General features: G+C 40.7%; 1 protein-coding gene across 3 annotated transcripts; it reads right to left on the reverse strand.

Annotated features, from left to right (window-relative positions):
- Positions 1-1,335: 1,335 nt before the first annotated feature.
- hcfc1b (host cell factor C1b) lies at positions 1,336-19,865 on the reverse strand. 3 transcript variants are annotated; one of them, XM_073868146.1, is made up of 28 exons: positions 19,698-19,865; positions 18,164-18,363; positions 16,872-17,020; positions 15,188-15,352; positions 14,902-15,106; positions 14,737-14,821; positions 14,502-14,608; positions 14,049-14,228; positions 13,643-13,960; positions 13,311-13,462; positions 13,038-13,232; positions 12,420-12,644; positions 12,217-12,318; positions 11,890-12,103; positions 11,629-11,768; positions 11,307-11,445; positions 11,011-11,186; positions 9,474-10,929; positions 9,248-9,390; positions 8,908-9,168; positions 6,238-6,484; positions 5,569-5,847; positions 5,299-5,417; positions 5,076-5,213; positions 3,939-4,124; positions 3,557-3,854; positions 2,998-3,061; positions 1,336-2,900 (listed from the first exon to the last, which is right to left on the reverse strand). In XM_073868146.1, the coding sequence occupies exons 2-28, from the start codon at positions 18,351-18,353 to the stop codon at positions 2,861-2,863; spliced, it is 5,973 nt and encodes a 1,990-aa protein (XP_073724247.1). In that variant the 5' UTR covers positions 18,354-18,363; positions 19,698-19,865; the 3' UTR covers positions 1,336-2,860. The 3 variants fall into 3 exon arrangements, with proteins under 3 accessions (XP_073724247.1, XP_073724245.1, XP_073724246.1); XM_073868144.1 differs by having other exon boundaries at positions 6,238-6,487; positions 19,698-19,864; XM_073868145.1 differs by having other exon boundaries at positions 6,238-6,487; positions 18,164-18,392; positions 19,698-19,864.
- Positions 19,866-20,915: the final 1,050 nt, after the last annotated feature.

The raw sequence follows: 20,915 nt of genomic DNA on the forward strand, positions 1-20,915 counted from the left end.
GGGTAATTTTAACCCAGAAATGTGTTCTGTCCAATAGTTACCCAGCCCTGGGTTAAAAACAACCCAATATTGAGTGTAGTATTTCAGAAAGTAAAATTATATTAATATGAAAATATCAAAAAGATAAAAACTCTTTGCAAACCAAGCTTCAACATTTTGTAAATTAAAATGATACACAAGTACTTAGGAACCAGTTCAAAACAGAAAGGCAATGAAAACATGCAATGATTTAAATTAAAAGCTACATAATTTATGTACATTTATTTTACTATCTGGCATACTATCATGTGACTAAGACTTCTTGTTCTTATGGCATTTTAAAAAAATGATTCAGGCTGAGGTAAACTAAACGCTACTAGATATTTTAAAAGGGAAAGGATCCACCTAATATCTTCCTGTCTCACAGGAAATTAAATCAAAGCATTGAACAAAGCAGCACACTTCAGTGGATAAGGATATAATGAAAGCTTCCACTTTTGTACTTAATTATTCTTAAAAAGAATTACAATTTTCTAAATCAACCCTTTATCATCAATTTCTAAAATCGCCATGCATGATACACTGTAAAACAAAATTAGTATAATTTTTAAACAAATTGGATTTGCAAGTCAATTCAACAAACTAATTTAAGTTTTGACTTGTGATAAATTGACGTAAGTTAAACACAAATGTAATTGTTTAACTTAATTTGCCAAGTTAAAGGAACAACAAAATATATTTAGGGATGCACCGATATGGATATTTTGGCCGATAACTCTTTATATTTGGGGGCCGATAAATATTCATATTATTTTCACAATGAAAAACTCCCAGACCGCGGACATCTTGTCTTTGCGTTAGACTGGCATACTCTTCTTAAGCCCGCAACATGTGTCATCTTCGTACTATGTCACAGAAAGCACGAATCAAAACTCCACATGGCCAGCAATGAGCAAGTGAAGTGGTTCAACAAACCAAAATAATCCATCATTTATCGGCCTAATTTTGCCATCAGACGGATAACCGATAAAATTAAAAATAAGCAGTTATCGGCCGATATATCGTGCATCCCTAAATATATTGATTTGAAATCAATTTTTACAGTGTACAAACAAGATTTTCACAACACTAGATGTACAGATCTTCTTGTATTTGCTGTTAAATAAGATTAAAAACAAACTATTCACTTACTGTATTGTAAAATGTTCAAATTCCAAAAGGCATTTCTTTGCTTTTTCCTGATACAAATCATCTTTAATCTCTTGCTGACAAGACCATAAGACAACAATCAGCAACACAAAACAATGAAGCAAACCATAAAGTAAATGCAGGCAACATAGGACACAAACACATCCACAGAATTCCATTACTTTTATATGTCAAGACACAAAAGCAATCATAAATGACAACATGTAAAAACATTTTGTTACAGATAATTATATAAAAAAGGCAAAGAGTTTTTTGTATTACGTCTTGCTACGTGAAAGAACTAATTTACAACCGAGTTCACGCTCCGCTAAGCCATCAATCCGTCTTGAACGTTTGTCAACAACCATTGGAGAAACAGAAAAAAAACTGTTTCGACACTCGTCAAACCTTTCATAAAACTCCATCACTACAGCATTTACACAGGCCAACATCTCCAAACATCCCAGTCGATCGGAGTAGACTCAAATTCATGTCTACCAACACATGAAACCAAGAAATAAAAGGAAGGTCAGATTGAGAAATTTAATTTACACAAACTATAAACTAGTGAAAGAATGACAAGGATTAAAATAAAAGCATCTTTTTCCTGATGAAGGCTCCAATAAATGCCAAAGAATAAAATGTATGGGGGGAAAAGAAAGAGAGAGACTTTCATCAAGCTTGTTGTGGGAAATTCTTCAAAACAAATACATACATTATACAATACACTTCCCCAAAAAAAGTTGAAATCTAATGAATATGGGATATGAAAACCGTGGCCTTTGTGACCCGGTGACATGTTCAGGAGAGGTGTGAGGTTTAAAACGTCGCTCTGAAGCACACATACACAAGAAGAGACCTTTTCTTAAAAAATAACAACAAAAATAAACCACACACAATGAACTCCTGTATCACCATTTACTATTTTTGGGATTTTCGCTCTTTATACAAGATATAGTTGACGTAATGCAAAAGTAGTATGATTTCATCTACATGGGTTGAAGTCTTTGTATCTTCAGCATTACGCTCCTCGATTCTGATCCTCACGGCAAACGTATGAACACACAGTGATGTAAAACGAAGCTACTGAACTCTCAGTGAATGAATGAATGAATAATTACAGAGTCTTTTCCCTCTCAAGCGTCACCAAGTGCTGTTCGTTTTCATTTTAATCGTTTTTAACCACAAGTCGGTTGTCGTCTGCGCTCCGTCCGTTTCTCTTGCATCGTTTCAGCACAACGTTGAAATATACAGACTTGTTCAAATAATGAAAACATCGACAAAAGAGCAAATGTTAATTTTGTTATCTATTGCTTGTATTGAAAGAAGCGTAAAAATCAAACCATATGATGGGTGGATACTAAACTGAACGCTGCCATTAGAATCTCTTTACACAAAACTGTCAGGAAAAGCAAATGCATGTGCTTTTGACTCTGAGGAAGGAACAATTATGATTCGTTTAATAAATACAGTTGGCGTCCATGGCACCATAATGTCCAGTGATGGGAGCTGATTTTCCTCGGATGGATATCCTTTTTTATCGGAACTACATCCTATTTTTGGCTCCCGTTTCCTGTTGTGGAGGATGGAATGGGGAGAGCGCGGAAGCAAGAAGGTCATTCAGCAGGAAGTGGAGATTTAGTCACGGTTCAGCTCAAAGGAGGGCGGGGTCAGGGGCCACGTCAAAGCTCTCTCACTGGTCAGATCTGGCTTTCTTTGGACCAGTGCCTTTCCTACAAAGATCAGAGTTTATGACATATTAAAACGAGATCAGACTTTAAGGAGTGAACGAAACTTTCAAAAAAACAATTTATGATGAAAGAAACTTACATATCAGGTGACGAGACTGGTCTCTTTGCTGCTGGTTTGGCTGCCGAGCCATCTTTACTGGTTTCTGCAAAACCACATCAATAAACTGGATTTAAAATTAGCCAAAGACATGACACTAGGATTGGTTGTTGCAGACTTTAAATGGGACATATTATGAAAATCGGACTTTTTCCATGTTTAAGTGCTATTATTGTGTACCCAGTGCTTCTAGTAACATAGAACATGCGAAAAAGATGAACCCAGTAACTTAGTTTTGGTAAACCATTCTCTGCAAGCATGTAAAAAAATAGGTCATTAAAATTTGCCTCCCCCTGTGATGTCATAAAGGGATATAATCTGCACTATCCAACCACTGCACTGCCATTTAGTGCAGAGATCAGCTCATTTGCATGTTAAAGGACACACCCAAAACGGCACATTTTTGCTCATACCTACAAAGTGTCAATTTTGACATGCTATAATAAATTATCTATTTGGTATTTTGAGCTAAAACTTCACATACGCACTCTGGAGACCCCAAAGATTTATTTGATCTCTTAAAAAATTCTGAAATACTCGCCTTGAAGCCACCTGACTTGCGTGGCGGGGCCATAACCCTTCTCATTACGTGCAGCAATGCGGAAGATGATGGCGGGTTTGGTGGTGTAGTCGATGTGGGCGTTGGAGAGGCTAGATGACTGGACCAGACACGATGGGTTAGGTCCACAGTACACCCGCATAAAGGCGAGCTGCGCCGGAGCAGACACTTTCGCCTCGACTGTCTGTGAGCTCTGGATGGCCAGATACACCGAGTACTCGATGATCTTCCCTGATGTGACTGAAGGAGGCTCCCAGGTCAGATGGGCACCATCAGGGCTCTGACAGCAAAGGAATAAAATATATTCGTTATTAAAAACAAATCAAAAAGTAATATTGAACACTAGCTCTGTGCAGTGACCAACCTTGCTGATTTTGATGGCACACGGTGCTCCGGGGAAGCCGGGTAAGCAGGTCTTAAACGCGGAGACCTCGGAGAACGTTCCACGGCCGCACGCATTGACGCCTGCTACACGAAACTTGTACGCTGTGCCAGGAGACAATTCGATCTTCTTCATCTTGCTGTAGTCCGGCACCGTACCAGAATCATCCTGCAAAATCATCATAAATACTTAACATTGTCCTAAGAAATAAGGTTTTCTAACAAGGAAGCAGTTTTATGACATTTCCCATATGTATTGTGAAATATATTTGTAAAAACTCCTACTGAATATCATTTCAATTAAATGCCATCACTTTAACTCATTCCCCGCCATTAACGAGTTAACTCGTCAATTAAGAGAAAACGCTTTCCTGCCAATGACAAGACTTTCTGGCAATCCATATTTCTGCTATTATCCACCAGATGGCACTCTTATCCAACTTATAAAACCAGAAGTTTAAACTCCGTGTATGTTTTGATCATCGCTCTCAATGATCTCTATCAAAAGTCCTTCACAAAAATGCAATTATCTTATCTTTTGCACAAAATCTTGTATTTTTGGAAAAAAAAACTACCTATATCTGAGAGGTGATAAAAGAGAACAAATGAAGATAGGACGAAAAAATAGTGGGTTTGTTCTCATTTGAAATATTGTATGTTTATATATTTAAAGAAGAACATTTTCTGGAAGGCATTAAACTTTTGTGAAAATAATAAATTGCCAACTTTTTTAAAATGCTGGTGAGGAAAGAGTTAAAGGGATAGTTCAACCAAAAAATGAAAAATTGTGTCATTTAGTCGCCATCAAGTTGTTCCATAAAAACGTCTTTGTTCTACTGAACACAAATAAAGATATTTTTAGAAACGTTTGTAACCAAGCAGAACTGGGGCACCATTGACTTCCATAGTAAGAAAAATAAATACTATGAAAGTCAATGGTGCCCCAGATCAAATCTTCCTTTGTGTTCAGATACACAAAGAAATTGATACATTATAAATATTTATATAAGATTGTAACATGTGGGTGAGTAAATAACAGAATGTTTATTTTTAGGTGACCTCTCCCTTTAACCAAGCTACTTTACCATGTAACCGATCTAGCATCTTTCCTGTTACTTACATCAGTAACTGCAGAATCGTCTGCCGGCACATAATAGTGCGTGACAACCATGTTTGTCACTTTGACGATTCCAACGTCAAACCACTGATTCTCTTTCTTCACCGGCGGCTTCACCACAACCGGAGGGGCATCTTGCTTCTAAAACGAAGATAGATTAACAATATTACATAACTAAACATCCCATCTCAAGTACTCATTTATAAAGATCCACTTCAGAAATCACCCCAGCTGCAGACCCGATTCCATTGGCCACCTCGGTCAAAGCTGTGGCTGCTTGCATCTTGGCAGGGCTGGCGACCACCAACGGCTGGGATGGTGCGAAAGTAATCGACGGGGCCAGAGCTAAGGTAAACAAACAATTAAACGTCTCTACAATGGAAAAGCATGAGATAACACCAAGCATCTAACAAAAAATTAAAAAACTATATATGTATAATATATTTTAGCCACAGAACTTCTATGGAGAATTTTAAGAGCAAACTCAAGTGCTTACTTTCAGCAGAAGCGCGTGGTAAAAGACGAGCCACAGTTGCTGTAACAGCGGCTGCCATCTCGTGACCGTTGCTCTCAGACGCCGGGTCGTTGAGGCTGTCTGCCGGAGCTAAACCTTCGGTGGGCAGTGCAGCCGCAGCCGCTTCGGCACTCAACTGTTGGGCCGCTGCCGCCTGCGCCTCCTGCAACTGTTGCTGCTGCTGAACGAGAGCTGCAAGTTCCTGCTGCGTCAGGACGATGGGGATGGTGGTTGGCTGCTGGTCATGTCCTGCATCTCCACCTGAGGAATAAATATCCAGACATGTGCATCAGGGTGAGAATTTAGCAATACGTATATAAAAATGTAATGCAGAAACATTTCCGTAGCATTGTTTTGTCATGTAGACCATTGCAGATGGCAAGATCACAAGTTTTTTATCATCATTCAAATTTGGCTGGGTGGTTAACAACACATTTTTCTATGGTGTGACAAACTGAAAACACATTTAATATCAGACTTTAAAAGCATTTGCGACACAAGTACTGATCCACCTGAAACTAAGCAAAATGCACTCCAGGACCTTTGTGTAACACTTGGCATGAATAGTTTTAATGTGCAAGCTTTAATAAAAGCTCAGAAGTATATATCCCTTAACTGTGCTCTTTATACGAGAGCCTGGTACACACTTACTGAGCACAGCCTGTTGAGCTGCCTGTAGTACAGCCTGGATGGCGAGGGCCTGGGCTTCTTCTGAAGCGGCTGCCTGCGCCGCAGCCTCCGCAGCTGCAGTCACAGCCAGCTCCTCTGGGGTCAGTCCGGTCACCATGAGGGTGGTTTGCTGACCTTCTGCAGACATCAGCTCCTGGGGTAGAGCGAGGGCTTCAGAGTCCTGAGGTGCGAGACTCATCGCTTCTGCGCCCTCCACACCAGCATCCATCTGCTAAAGGAAGAACATTGATTTAATTGAGCAAATCAATGTGGGCAGAAATTGTCCAGATATACTGAATTATGGCGCTTTTTTTATTGCATAGTACCCCACGGTTTAGGGTCGGGTCGCATCAGCTCGACAAAATCAAAAAGTCTATCACCAAAAGATTGCCTTCATCACCACCTCTGCCTCACACGACACCCGGGGCGTCAGTCGACGCGCTCCACTGAGCACCATTTAGGTTGCAGTTAAGTGTCGCAGATGTGCTGCCACAAATTGCAAGCCTGGAAAATACTGGTATGGTTTTCCTGATTCTCAGCCTGTGGATGTTTTGCTAAAAGGGGGTTTGGGAACTTACAAAAAGCACAGATGACAAAAAGTTTTCTCGAGACAGTGCACGCACGAAGGTAAAGCTAATCTTGCATTTAGCGATGACACTGGTAGTGACCAAGTTAATACAAAGTAAGAGTATCAAAATAAGAAGCATACAGTTTCAAATATCTCTTCGTGTACTATTTTGCACATGATTTCAAATGACATCATACAAACCAATTTGGTTGTTTTTTCCACATTTAAGGGGAAATTTTCATTACCGCAACGTGTCCATGACTGCATTTGGGTTCTTTGACATGGAAATATTTATAATTAAAAAATCTAAAAAATAAAAAGCTTCAGTGCATGTTATACTATAAACATTTACAGCAAAGAAACATGTGATATTTGGTGATCATTGATAAATGTAGAGACAATAATAAGGAATATAAATGTGTAGACCAATTTTCTCATCCTCCGCAACAATTTTCAATCATTGTTTAAACCAGTGCTTCTCAAATAGTGGGGCGGGACCCCAGGGGGGGCTCGAAGCGACATCAGGGGGGCGCGTGAGACCCCGGGGAAAATACTTTTTCAGGAAGTGATTTTTTTGCACTGTCACTTAAAGACATTACACCCCAAACACGCTGATAAGCCGCTTGAGTTTTTTATTATTATTTATTGATTATATTTAATTTAATTTTTCAGTATCAAATGGTCAAAAAATATACTGTAAATAAGGATTGATTTTTTTATTTCAGGCAAATTGATGCATTTAAAGTCTTTTCTGTTACAGACTAAAAAACAATGTTAATAAAGTTATTCTTTGTTGTAAGTTGATTGATATTTCTTTTTTTGTGTTTTCTTTAATGTTAATAAGGATACAATGTTTTGCAGATGTCTCATTTTATAGATAAATTATACTAATTCGAGTCGCGGCGGAGAGTTGGGTGGGGCGCGAAATGTTTACTTCTTCCTAGACAGAAAATAATTGAGAAGCACTGGTTTAAACCCCCATTTGTTGGAAGGGACATAATTGACTGTGACACTCAAGATGGCTACCAGGTAATCAGTTCTTATTTTTTTCTCTCCAGACAAAATTTTTAATTTTGTTTGTCATAGTACCTAGGCAACTTTTTAGTTCTCATTACCGAAACATGAGTTTGTAAATGCATATATTTAATGTAATATCATGTTGCAGTAATGATAATTTTTTTATTATGATAATCTAAAAAAAAGTAAATAATTTTATAGGAAATATGGTTTAAATACTCTAAAAATAATAGTTATAGTAAGTTCAGACCTTAATCTTATATGTGCAAAAAAAATGGCTTCAAGTTTTTTTTATTCTGATGCTGAACGCGGATTTCGTGAGAATCACCCATGCGCTTTTTCTGTCTTTTCTGTCAAACTTCATTAGAAAACCATACCCATTATATCAAAACACACGTTGATAAGCATGTTCAATCGTATGCAGCGCTTGCACAGAGCAATTGTCATATGACATCAAAGTACCGTGAGATCAGCTTGTTATGCTTTCAAATTGCTCTAGCGGCACAGTAATGTCACTCGCCAATCGTTCTGTGCAGCACCGCATAAAATTAGGAGAAACTTGGTTTCGGGGGGCACTGCATATGCATATTATAAGAATGCCTAGCATTAAAATCCTGTTCTTGTCATTGAGGGAAATCATCTTGTCTCAAATTTGACTGGTAAATAATGAAGAATTATTCACCCTCGTATTTATTGCATTGCAACAGATTGATAAGCAGATATGCTATTTATGACTGGATGTAACTTTTGATACTTTGCAGTTAAGGTGGCTCTCCTATTGACTCTGACTTATCAGTGTGGCTCTCATAAAAAAAAAACACTGTCTCAGACCAATCAGTGATCTACAGTGTTTTCACATTTTAGTATCAGCTCAGATCGCTTGGAACCTCAACAAAGGAGGTACTACAAAAAGTATCGGGTACTACGTACCCAGTGGAAAAAAACAAAAGTGAGCTGACCCGACCCGACCCAACCCAACCCGTGGGGTACTTTGCAATGGAAAAGCACCATTAGACCATTTTGATGTAAGAAACATCAACTCATCTTAACATATTATTTCAACATACCTCAGCCTGGTCTCCTTGACCTGGTTGCGCTTCCATGGCGACATGAACCTGTAGCACGGTGCCCTCATCAGCCGCTGCACCTTCGTCTATGGCAACCACCCTAATGGCTGTTTCTTCACCCAGTTCTCCCTGGCACTCTGTCTGCATTGGCTCCTGTTCGGCTGCTACAGCCTCAGCACTTGTCTGCTCCATGGCCTCTGCCTCACCTGGAACCTCGGGAACCTCAGCCACAACTGCTGAACCGGCCATGGATGAGATCTCCTGCAGGAGACATGACAAAACAATCAGGAACAGAACACGAAATATCTTTGATTAATTTTTTTTGTCAATGGATTCATACCGGTACTGCTGGTCCTGGAGTGGGCGTGGCCTGCGTCACTGTGGTGATGGCCCTGCTTTGTGTTGCAGGATTGACTGGTTCTGTAGAGGATGTGGGTTCTGAACTGGTTCCACTGTCAACCTGTCCCTCACCACCCTGTTCAGCTGAAAGACAAACACAAATGTGGGTGTTTATTAGGGATGCACTAATATTTATGATGTATTTATATAGTGCATGATGTACACACCCGCTCCATCTCCAGTTTCTAAGCTGCTGGTAGCCGTAGTGGCTGTATTTGTAGTCCCCGTCTCATGGGTTTCACAGGGCGGATTGGAGCACACTCTTTGCACGGTGCCATTCTCATCGGCACCGATAGAAGATGAGGATTGAGTCGGCGTGTTGGTAGTGCCCGTCTCGTGGGTTTCACAGGGTGGATTGGAGCACACCCTTTGCACAGTGCCATTTTGTCCAGCGCCCATAGTAGATGAGGATTGGGTGGGCGTATTGGTAGTGCCAGTCTCGTGGGTTTCACAGGGTGGATTGGAGCACACCCTTTGCACAGTGCCATTTTGTCCAGCGCCCATAGTAGATGAGGATTGGGTGGGCGTATTGGTAGTGCCCGTCTCGTGGGTTTCACAGGGTGGATTGGAGCACACCCTTTGCACAGTGTCATTTCGTCCAGTGCCCATAGTAGATGAGGATTGGGTGGGCGTGTTGGTAGTGCCAGTCTCGTGGGTTTCACAGGGTGGATTGGAGCACACCGTTTGCACAGTGCCATCTTGTCCAGCACCACTTGGAGATGAAGCTTGGGTCGGCGTGTTGGTAGTGCCCGTCTCGTGGGTCTCACAGGGCGGATTGGAGCACACCTTTTGCACCACATTGGCCTCCCCACTGCCCATAGTAGAGGTTGATTGTGTAGCAGTATTGGTTGTGCCCGTTTCATGCGTCTCAGAAGGTGGTTCTGAACAGATCGGTTTAACACTTTCTACATCAGATGAAGCATCTGGGGTGCTGGTCTCAAGCGTCTCACAGGAAGGGCTGGTAGAGAGAGGCATAACCGTGGAAGAAATTGCAGCTTGGCTCTTGCTGGAGCTCTGAACTGTTCCTGTCTGATCAGAACCCATATTTGAACGGGCAGTGGTGGAGGTGTTGGTGGTCCCCGTGCGGGCATTCTCAGGACGCACGGAGCCAGATGCAGAACTGTTCTCTGCGGCGGATTCAGCTGGGTCCGTACCAGAAGCTGTGGACTCACCTGACGTAGAAGCCCCTGGTTTGCTGTCAACTGTGCCCATTTCTGTAGAGCCCATATTGCAGCTGGCAGTGGTGGCCGTGTTGGTAGTGCCCGTGTCATGGGTCTCTGAAGGTGGGTTGGTGCACACCTGCTGTACAGCACCCATGTTGGCCGAGGCGGTCGTGGCTGTGTTGGTAGTGCCCGTTACGTGCGTTTCGCACGGAGGGTTGGAACAAATCTTGGCAGCAGCAGTCGTAGCAGTGTTGGTCGTTCCGGTCTCATGGGTCTCACACGGTGGGTTAGAGCAGACCAAAGTCACGGTAGCAGTACCATCGCCAGCATCTGCACCAGTGTTGGAGGGCTGGTCGGAGGTGGGTGATGCCAGGATGGAAACAGGAAGGTCCGGTGCGGGCTGGGCCTCAGCACCACTTGGTGTTGTGATCAAAGTAACTGTAGTAGGCTGTGGAGCAGACTATGAGAAAAGAAACATGTCATATGTATATTAGTGTGTAAAATTTATAGTAAAACTGTTGAATTTGATCCGATGTCTTACTTGTATTGTGGCGGTGGTGAGGCTGGTCTGTGCAGCAGGTACAGTGATAGCTGCAGGAACTTGGTTGGACAGCGTAGCAATGGTGGAAAGGGTGGTGGCAGGAGTTGCAAGGCTGGCGTTGGCACCCACCACGCTGGAGGATGCGGTGTTGGTCACTGTACCCAGAGTTGTCATACCTGAATTTAAAAAGGGTCATGAATAATAAGGTACTAATATTGAAAGGGATCTCTTCTGTAAGTCATAAAAAACAAAGGGAGAAAAGAGAAACACAGGCAAGAGTCTTTGAATATTCATACCCGTGGTGCCCTTGACGACAAGTGTCGTAACAGTTGGTTTCCCAGCTGACACAGTGCCCGGTGAAACTAGCCGCACTCCACCCATGGGAACTGTGCGCAGGATGGTGCCTGGTTGCCCCGGTGCCCCCTTCAAGACCACCTGAGCACAAACAAAACATTTGAAAATTACTTATTGACCACCACAATAATAAAAACCAGAAGAAGAGCTGATAAACTAACAAACAATTACTTTATTAATCTGTTTCAAATTCAGGAGTCAATGTTTCAGATTTGGATAAGTGTATAAACTACTAACATGTGATTGGTGTTAAACAGCGCTCACCTGCGTGACCCCCTGTTGTCCTGTACCCGTCAGCTTAGGCATAGCGGTTATGATTTTGCCTGGTGTGCCCGTGCCAGGAGTGACCATCTTGGTTGTGATAATCGTGATGGGAGACTTGATGCCACCACTGCTGGTCACACCTAAGAATGAGACAGGAAGTCTTGTAAGATCTCTTGTAAGATGCATTTCCATAAATGCATGAAGTCAATTCACATCTCTGTGAAACATTTCTGTAACAAATGAAATGAGCAGAAAACAGACCTGTTGCCCCTTGCTGAAGGGCAGACATGGGAATGGTTTTAATATAGGTTGTGCCTGGTTTGTTGGCTGTGTTCGGAGAGACGCTGCTGATGCCCAGGATAGTTGGCTTGGTGCCGGTTCCCCCTGCCTGGGATGTTGTAATGATGGTTGTGGGCTTGCCATCTGCAGATGTCACCAGCTTCAGAATGGTACCAGCGGGCAGAGGAGTCTTTGTCTAAGAGAGATATACAAACAAGAACAAGATCATTAAAGAACTAGAAATTCAAACTATGCCCATTACCAAGTACATATGCTTTAAATTGCCCCTTAAAGTGGAGCACAGCTGACCTGTATTAGAGTGACAGGACTGTTTCCAGCCTGCCCAGTCACAGAAGAGGTTTGTACTGGTTTGGTCTGAACCACAGACATCATCTTCCCAAGGCTGGAGAGCTAGAAACAATAAAGGGTTAAATGAAATGTTTAGTTTTGTGTTTACCCAAACCACTTTTGAATCTCATCAGAGACATTAAAGTTTAGATTGTTCCTCTTACCAAAGTGCCACCACTACCCATAGTGATTGGGCTTTTAACCAGGGTTATGGTTTTGGTGACTCCTCCAACCATAGTGGTGACAACCTGGGCCTGCTGAGCCACAGTCACTGTGCCAGATTTGTGTACGGTGATGATGGGCCGAGTAGGGGTGTTGGGCGTAGAGATAGCTGAAGTGCCAACCTGGGCTGCTGCTGTTTTTAGCATCCTGGTAGCAGGGTTGGTAACCTGGAAAACAGAACGAGACACATCAGTCAAATAAAGCATCGGCACGGAAAAAGCAAGCGGTTAATTTAATTAATTCAAATTGTATTTAGTTGAATGACACACAGTTGGAAGCTAGATAAGTAAAGTCCCAATGCAATACTTATTTATCAGGGTCAATAAAATGTATTTGGCCCTATTCATGATTATACTACCTAATTAGCAGGGATGGGCATTTCGGGTCCTGAAGGGTCACTGTCCTGCAATCCTCCAGCCTTTGATAAGATTTTTTTAGGTGTGTTTAATTAGGGTGGGGGCTAAACTTTGCATGAGAGTGGCCCTCCAGGACCAGGAATGCCCACCACTGCAATATATTAATAAGCCTGAACAACCCAGTTAGCTAATAACCTCACTAACCATAACAGGCGAAGCTACTTTGACAGTAGCCGGCAAAGTTGTGGATCCTGGAGTCACAGCAACAGTTTTCATAATGGTGGCTCCTGCTGGAACATTTAGCACAGTGGTTCCGGAAGAGGGCGGGATCTTCTGCGTGGCAGCTGCCGCTGCAGCCAAAGCAGCCATGCCACTCATCTGAGGGCTGCTGCCAATTGGCTAGAGGTCAAAACGGAGAAAGTGTTTATAAAAAAAAACAGGTTTGACATTAAAATAAAAAATAAGACTGATACATACTGTTCCCTGGGTGCTCTGTGCTGGGACAACCATGCGAACTCCAGCAGGAAGTGATGTAACTGTGACTGGGGATTTGGCCCCTGGGGTTGCCTGACGCACAGTAACCAGTGAAGCCCCAGTTGTTGAATGAGGTGCTGCCACTTTAAGAATAGCTGTGAATGAAGAAAACATCATAATTATGAATGAATTCATATCCAACATCTATCTAAAGAAGTTATGGTTCTAAAGTTTTGTTATTTTATTATAAGACGGAGTGAACAAATAGCACAATGTGGCAACCACACAGTTTAAATACAAAAACATAAGATCAGCACGGCAAGGCATTGATGTACCTGGTCCACGAGGTGAAGCTGCTAGCGGGCTGCCTGGAATGGAGGTGGTGGGTGAAGGACTTTGTGGCACCAGCGTGACCCCAGACAGGGGCATGCTTTGAGCTGCAGGCGCAGCAGCTGCGGGCACAGGACTCTTGGGCGAGTTGACGGGTAGAGAAGGGGTGACAGTCGGAGAAGTGGCAGCGGTCGCAGCAGGGATGTCATATTTTTGCAGCTGTAGCAGGTACGTGTCAGCAGTGGGCACTGCCCCCCAGCTCACCTCAAGAGAGTTTGTGTTGGCACGGACCAACTGGACTCGTGACGGTGGCAGAGGGCGATCTGATGGGAAAAAATCATGCATTGTGAATCTTAACTGACAAACGATTATGTAACAAAGCCTTTTTGCATTAAGATATCCTCAGCTCACCTGTCTCCAGATACCACAGATCCTTGCAGCAAACTTGGTTGTTCCAGGCTTTTCGGTAGCCATCCCTGCCACTCCAGACGTATAGCCTGTTGTTAATAGCTACAGAACAGTGTCCAGCTCTCGCTCTTGGGATATTATCCTCTAATGTGTCCATCAAGATAGTTTCCCAACACATTGTGTCTGACAGGAAAAAAAGTAAAATACTATTAATGACAAATTGTTCGAAAACCCAGAGAGTTGCCAATAGAGGAAGCATTTTATGCCAACAAAGGAGACCTTAAGGGTCAGTAGGCAACTTCGGATACCACATTTCCAACATTCTAAGATTTTAAATATCCTTTACAAAGAATGCAATCCCAGAATACATTGTGACATCAACTAAGACAATGCATTTAAGTCGAAGCGTTGACAATTCATGTTTAAAATCTGAAATGTCCAAACAGAGATACCTACCTAGATTTAAGCATGCCAATGTGTTAGTGCATTTCCATTCCTTCTCATGTGTTGCCACTTTGACATCATCCATAACAAGAGGAACCCATCCACCAAACACAAACATCCTATAAAAGTGACATAAAAATGAGTTAAAGCACACCAACTGGACCATAATTTGAGGTCAAGATAAGCATTTAACTTCAACTTTTATATTCTTAAATTAAATTGATCATGCGTATCTGAACAGACTCACTTGTTGGTTATAGTGGTGGCAGAATGGAGACTCCGGGGCAGAGGAGCTGTACCACTTATAGTCGGTTTGTTCCAGGTCAAAGTATCTGGACACCAGAGCAGGAAGTTCACATGAGCTACATACAACTAAACAAAAAACCTTTTTTGAATCAGTAATCACTCTCACCTATGTCTAAAGTCCAGAGGTCTCCAAGACGGCATCCACTCATACCACCGTAGATGATGAGGCGAGATTTCTTGGACGTTTTCTCTGTGTAGACAACGGCAGTGTGGCTCTCACGCGGAGGCGGCAGGACACCGTATGTAATGGGGATGTCCCAGCCTGCTATGTTTGACCCTGGGCGCAGCTCCAGTGTGTACAAGTCATTTAGGTATCTTGGAATAAAATTAGAAAATAACTTAAAAGGTCTAATTTTGAGCAGCTGACTCAAAAAGGTGTAAAATGTGATTCTGTATCTTGGAATATTGTTTTTGGGATCCTCACTGTCATTAGCCAGTCCACCAAACAAATAACATTTGTTTCCAACAAGAGAAAAACTGTGACCCAGACGGGGACATGGTGGCGGTCCATTTTTAGGAGCTTTGGGCTTTAACCGTTTCCACTCCCATCTACTTGCCTGTTTAAAACAGTTTAAGTCACTCAAGTTGTAATGTAATAAAACACAAAAATGACTTACTACTACAGCAACTGTATGACTGTCAAAAGACCAGAGCTAATGCAAGATCAAGATTAGGGCTGCACAATATATTTCATGCGCATCTCATCAGTAATGCCGGTTCCTTGATTGTATTTACAGGGTTCCCACACCTTAGTTTACTTTGAATTCAAGGACCTTTCAAGGACTTTCCAGGTCCAAATAACCTCAAATTCAAGGACTAAATGTGGGGACACATTTCAAGTGAGAGCAAGGTTACATCGTGTTACCTTTTATGATAGATTGTTAAAGTTCACTTTTGAGGGAACTCGCGCTGCGTCACTGCGGTGACACTTTGGGGACTTCTCGAATGGTAAGTGCGTCTTAATGTGTACATCAATTTCAACCAATGGTGAGGCTTAACGACAAAGACAGGGTAACGCCAGAGCCAGGAAGTATATCGCTATCTGAAATATTGCCAAAGACAGCGTTACAGGGATGCAGGAAGTATGGCAATGGAGACGCAGCGCCTCGTTCCCTTCTCAGAGAACAACAGTTACATACGTAACACGAGATGTTTTCATGCGTCAAACACAACTATGCAAAAAAGCATTTTTGTATAAATCAACAGTTTAGCATGTGTGCTTAAAACGTCTAGCATTTTTACATTATCCTACACTACACAGGAAATAATATGGATTTTTTTTTCAGAAAACTTCTTGCCTAAAATAGATTCAAGCACTTTCAATGACCTGTATCTATGTATATATATTTTCAAAAACTTCCCAGGGCCTTGAATTTTTTTACCCAAATTCACAAACTTTCAAGGATTTCAAGGACCAGTGGCAACCCTGTATTTACTACACAGAGCCATAGTCCCCTGACAAACTGGGCAATATCGCATTCATAATAGCGGACAAATCCCCTGTGATAATGAATGTGATACTCACTTTTAGTGAACTACAGCTTTGTGTAGTAAATGCCTCTCTGAAAGCACATCATGGCGATTTACAACTAATTAAGAAAACGGCTTTACTGACTAGATGTGCATGGCATTAAAGGATTAGTCAATTTTCTTAAAAATAAATATCCAGATAATTTACTCACCACCACGTCATCCAAAATGTTGATGTCTTTCTTTGTTCGAAGTGCATATTTTTTATTTTTCTTGTAAAAAAAATGACAATCGTTTGAGATCGTTTAGAGTCCTTTGAAACTGCTATTTTAAACTGCATTAAAACTGTTACGTGTTGGGGTCCATTAAAATTAGAAAAATCCTGGAATGTTTTCTCAAAAAACAATTTGTTCTCGACTGAACAAAGAAAGACATCAACATTTTGGATGACATGGTGGAGAGTAAATCATCTGGATTTTTTTTTTTAAGACAATTGACTAATCCTTTAAAAATCACATGCACTTTATTGTGCAACCCTAATTGAATGAGATTGTGTCAGATATATAACATTGTAACCTAAAATGTTGCTTATCGTGATACGCTTACCTGTAGTTCATAAAGGTCGTTGCTGTACTTTCCATACTCGACCATACCCCCGAATACCAGAAGTCTGGTGCCATCGCAAACGAACCCATAAGCGGCACATCCAGGAGGAATGTCACCCCGGACAGCAGGAATAAACCACTGATTGGTGGCTGTTGAGAAACACATAACATTGCAACAACGCAGTTTTGAGTAATGTTGTTTATTGACTGGTGTGTTGCATTGAATTGTCCTTCATATTCTTGCAATTTTGCTGATGCATGTTACACAAACGTAAAACACCACAGAAAAAACTTGACTATTGCAAAAGTCAATACCAGGCTTAGTTGCATTAACTTGCTCAAAGTAACAATCAAAACATTGTTAAAATATATATTTAACTTGCTATATTGCACAGATGTTTTAGTGCATAACACACAACATCTTTCCTTGGATGCACCCTTGCCCCATTAGATTTTCCATGACATGCACATATTATGACATATTTAGTGTTATTTCTCTGCGGACTTATAAAACAGTAATGCACTCTCTTTCATTCATACTTTTAACTCATTTGACACTATTTACTTGGCAATGCGGGAAACACTGTGGGCGTGGCCTGTGTGTTTTGATGACGTACCAGGCGTTCCTTTAACCCGCCATTTCTCTTTGCATTTTTCTGGCGAATCAGTTCTGCACCTTGGCTAACTGAAGACGGCTAGTGCTATAGCGTTAGCTCGCTAGCTGACACCTAAACTTACACTTAGCCCTCTGATGGTTACACACAAACATCTGAACACAACACAGAGCTGTACCAAACACATGCAATCATAATATGATATCTAGCAAATAACGCATTACTGAAATCGCACTGTAATATGAAGGCAAACATTATATATCTGAAAGCACGAGCCTTAACCTCACAACTAAATAATAATATAGTTTCGTGCACAGTCCTTTAGGCTAGTTAGCCCATGTAGCTGATCACTTATGCAGATTATCTTTTTCACAGTGGCTAGCCGCTAGCGGCTTAGCAAGCTAATGCAGCCGGGCTAACATTGTAATCATTTAGTCCAGAAATAAATTTACAAAAAATAAAATAAGATATGCAGAACTATCTGTGCAACACAAAAGTGTAGTACGGATTGCGTTTTGGTTATAAAAAACAAAACAGGTGAGGGAGATTAAATGTGACCACCGTAGCAGGAGGCTACAAAACAACGAGCTGCAGGCTACACAAAATAATACATTCCAGAAATAATGGTCATGCATGCAAGTTAACCTCTTCATTTGCAAATAACATATAAACTAATCACCTGTGTTATAGACGTGCAGCTCATCCACAATCCCTTCATTCCCTCCGCCGAATACCACCATCAATTCTTTAATGGCCACAGCTCGATGTCCGTGTCTCGGGCGAGGAACCGGGCCGGACCAGCCCAGAACTCTCTTCCAGCGCGGCTGCAGAACCGCAGGTCCAGAGGCCTTGGTGCCTGAAGAAGCCATGTCTACTTCTCTAGCGAGACAGAAATCCCATGCAAAGCCCTGGTTTTAGTGTGGATGGAAACAGCATTCGTGTGTCAACAGCTATGTGCTATTGTTTTAGCGCTAACAGGATTAGCGCGCTACGTAGCTTCGCGTGAGCTAAATAGGTCACAGAAATGTGCTGGATTACCACACAGTTTCCGAAAAATACACTCGCCAGCGTGATATAAATGTATGCTAATATTGAATGTTGTGTGTTTCCTATCCTCAAATGTCAATAATATATCGCAAACAGCGAGTGTTAGCCGGTTAGCTCAAATCTGCGCGAACCGCCATTTTAGCGGCAAAAGACGCTTTCTCAGTCGCGAGCAAATAACCAAAATACCGGTAGCCCAACAAACAGTCGTTCAATAAGAAATAAAGGGAAAACTCCAAAATCCACAACATCTCAAGCAGGCCTCTCGTGCCATATCAAGGATGAAATCGTTTCTTTGTGTTAAATCGGAGAAAAAGTAATGCACAACGAATATGTGAATGCCGCCATCTTGTCGAGGCTAGCTGCTGCATGAGCGCTGTTAGCGGCTAAGCTAACTCGTACAAGCTAACGAATGAAAATGGGCGGTGAACCAAACAAAATATCGGCTTTCGTTAGATCATAACATAATGTATTTTTTAAATTGCACGGATTTAGTTTTGGTTTGTTTAATAGGTAACATAAATTACATTTTAAGTGTGTATTAAAACAAAATGCGAGATTTTTTTTTTTTTTTATATAACGTTATATGACTTGTGTGTTCAGAGTTGATGTGGATTTTTCATGCTTCTCTTGTCTGGGTGCCGCCATCTTGATAAACAAACCAAACAATCCACCCCTCTTGCAAAAACCGTAGTGATTTTCCAATGACCCAAATGTGTGTCATTATAAATAATAAACAGTATAAACAATTGGCCCTTAATCGTATGTAGTCACACTTTACATCTTAAACTTTAACCACAAAATAAAGCTTGATGAGACTAAAACACAACTTACGTTGGCTACTAGTTATTAGCATGCTAGCTCAAATGTTCAATGAAATACACTAAGTTAGCCAGTTAGCTTCAACACAAAATAGCTCATTAAACGCTGTCAATTCTACATATTCATTCGGTATAACAGAGAAGATGTTACATGTTTCATTTTACTGTTTTATTTACTGTTAGAATTGCAAGTGGCATTTTATTCGAGTTGTACAGTTCAACTCCAGTTATTTTGTTGTCCCTGGCTACGCGCTTAGCTTCCCTCAAAAAATGGCGGATGTACCGTTAGCCGCCACAGAAAGCTGAAAAATAATAGGACTCTCTCATTCCCTAGTACAAAATACTTACTCGTTCCGATTTGTTAATTTACTATAAAAATCTCGAGGGAGGACTCAGAAAACGAATTCAACCCTGGGTACACCTTTCACCGTAGATTTTGCTAACTCTACATCTTTTCATGCCGCCCAGGAAGCCGCCATCTTCTTGACAAGCCCTCAAAAATTAAACACTGGAGCGGTTCAGCCTCCGTAGCACTGCGCTGCTACTGAATGTGCATCACTTCACATTCATTACTATTGCCCAAAAATCTTTAGTTATAATAATCGTTATAATACTCACTAGCACTACACTTACTTTAAAAATCTAATATGATGTCCATTCAACCTTTAGATGTTTTTAAAACTATACTTAACGCAAAATATCATCTTCAGTAGGCCTACATTTTCATGCTATTTTTTTAACTAGCTATTTTTATTATATGATTTATTTTCGATAACTATAACTGCTATTTATAACTGCTTTATTTTTTTATTATGTGTTTTTGTTTTTATTAGTTCATCATGATAACTTTGATCTTCTACGTTTTTATTGTTAATAAAAATTCTCTAAGACTATAATAATATATTATTGTCTATAATATAAGACTAAAATAATTATTGTCAAAGCATAAAGTGTAGCTATATTCAATTAATATACAAAACTTAAGTATTTAAAAAAATAACCAAATTATTGTATTATTAAATATAAAATAAATAATATAGTATATTAAATCACTGCTACTGAAAACAATGCAATGTGTTATTATATTTTCCCCATTATTTACAAGTGATTGTATGCAATAATGTTATTGTAAGAAACTGAATTGTTAATTTTGTTTACAGAATAAACTGAAATAAACAAAAATTACATTTGGCATAGTTTGTGCATTCGGCATAATTTACAATGCAACCCATGACCTTTGTGCCCATTAAACACATTGCTATAATTGAGCTTCAGAAAAACTATTTAAATGAACTTAAACTCAAAACAAAAATTAGGGACAATATAAAAACTAAGAAGAGACACGTTAATTCTTTCTCCACCAAAAAAACTGCAGCCAGCCCCAGCATTTTTTTTCTTGATTTTCACAAAAGTTTAATGCCTTCCAGAAAATTTTCTTCTTTAAATATGTAACATACAATATATAAAATCAAAGAACAGACCCTCTGCTTTCAAACAAAAACCGAAAAAAAAACAGCTTCATCCTATTTTCTCTCAAATATGGGTAGGTTTCTTCAAAAATACAAA

The sequence above is a fragment of the Misgurnus anguillicaudatus genome, chromosome 5 (assembly GCF_027580225.2).
Source record: "Misgurnus anguillicaudatus chromosome 5, ASM2758022v2, whole genome shotgun sequence".
In the NCBI taxonomy this organism is placed as follows: domain Eukaryota; kingdom Metazoa; phylum Chordata; class Actinopteri; order Cypriniformes; family Cobitidae; genus Misgurnus; species Misgurnus anguillicaudatus.

Coding starts and splice junctions, on each gene's coding strand:
- hcfc1b (XM_073868144.1), bottom strand. CDS start 18,353: ATGGCTTCTTCAGGCACCAAGGCCTCTGGACCTGCGGTTCTGCAGCCG. Junction 17,021..18,163: donor GCTGCACGTCTATAACACAG/GTGATTAGTTTA, acceptor GTTTCTCAACAG/CCACCAATCAGTGGTTTATT. Junction 12,104..12,216: donor GTCCTGTCACTCTAATACAG/GTCAGCTGTGCT, acceptor TATCTCTCTTAG/ACAAAGACTCCTCTGCCCGC.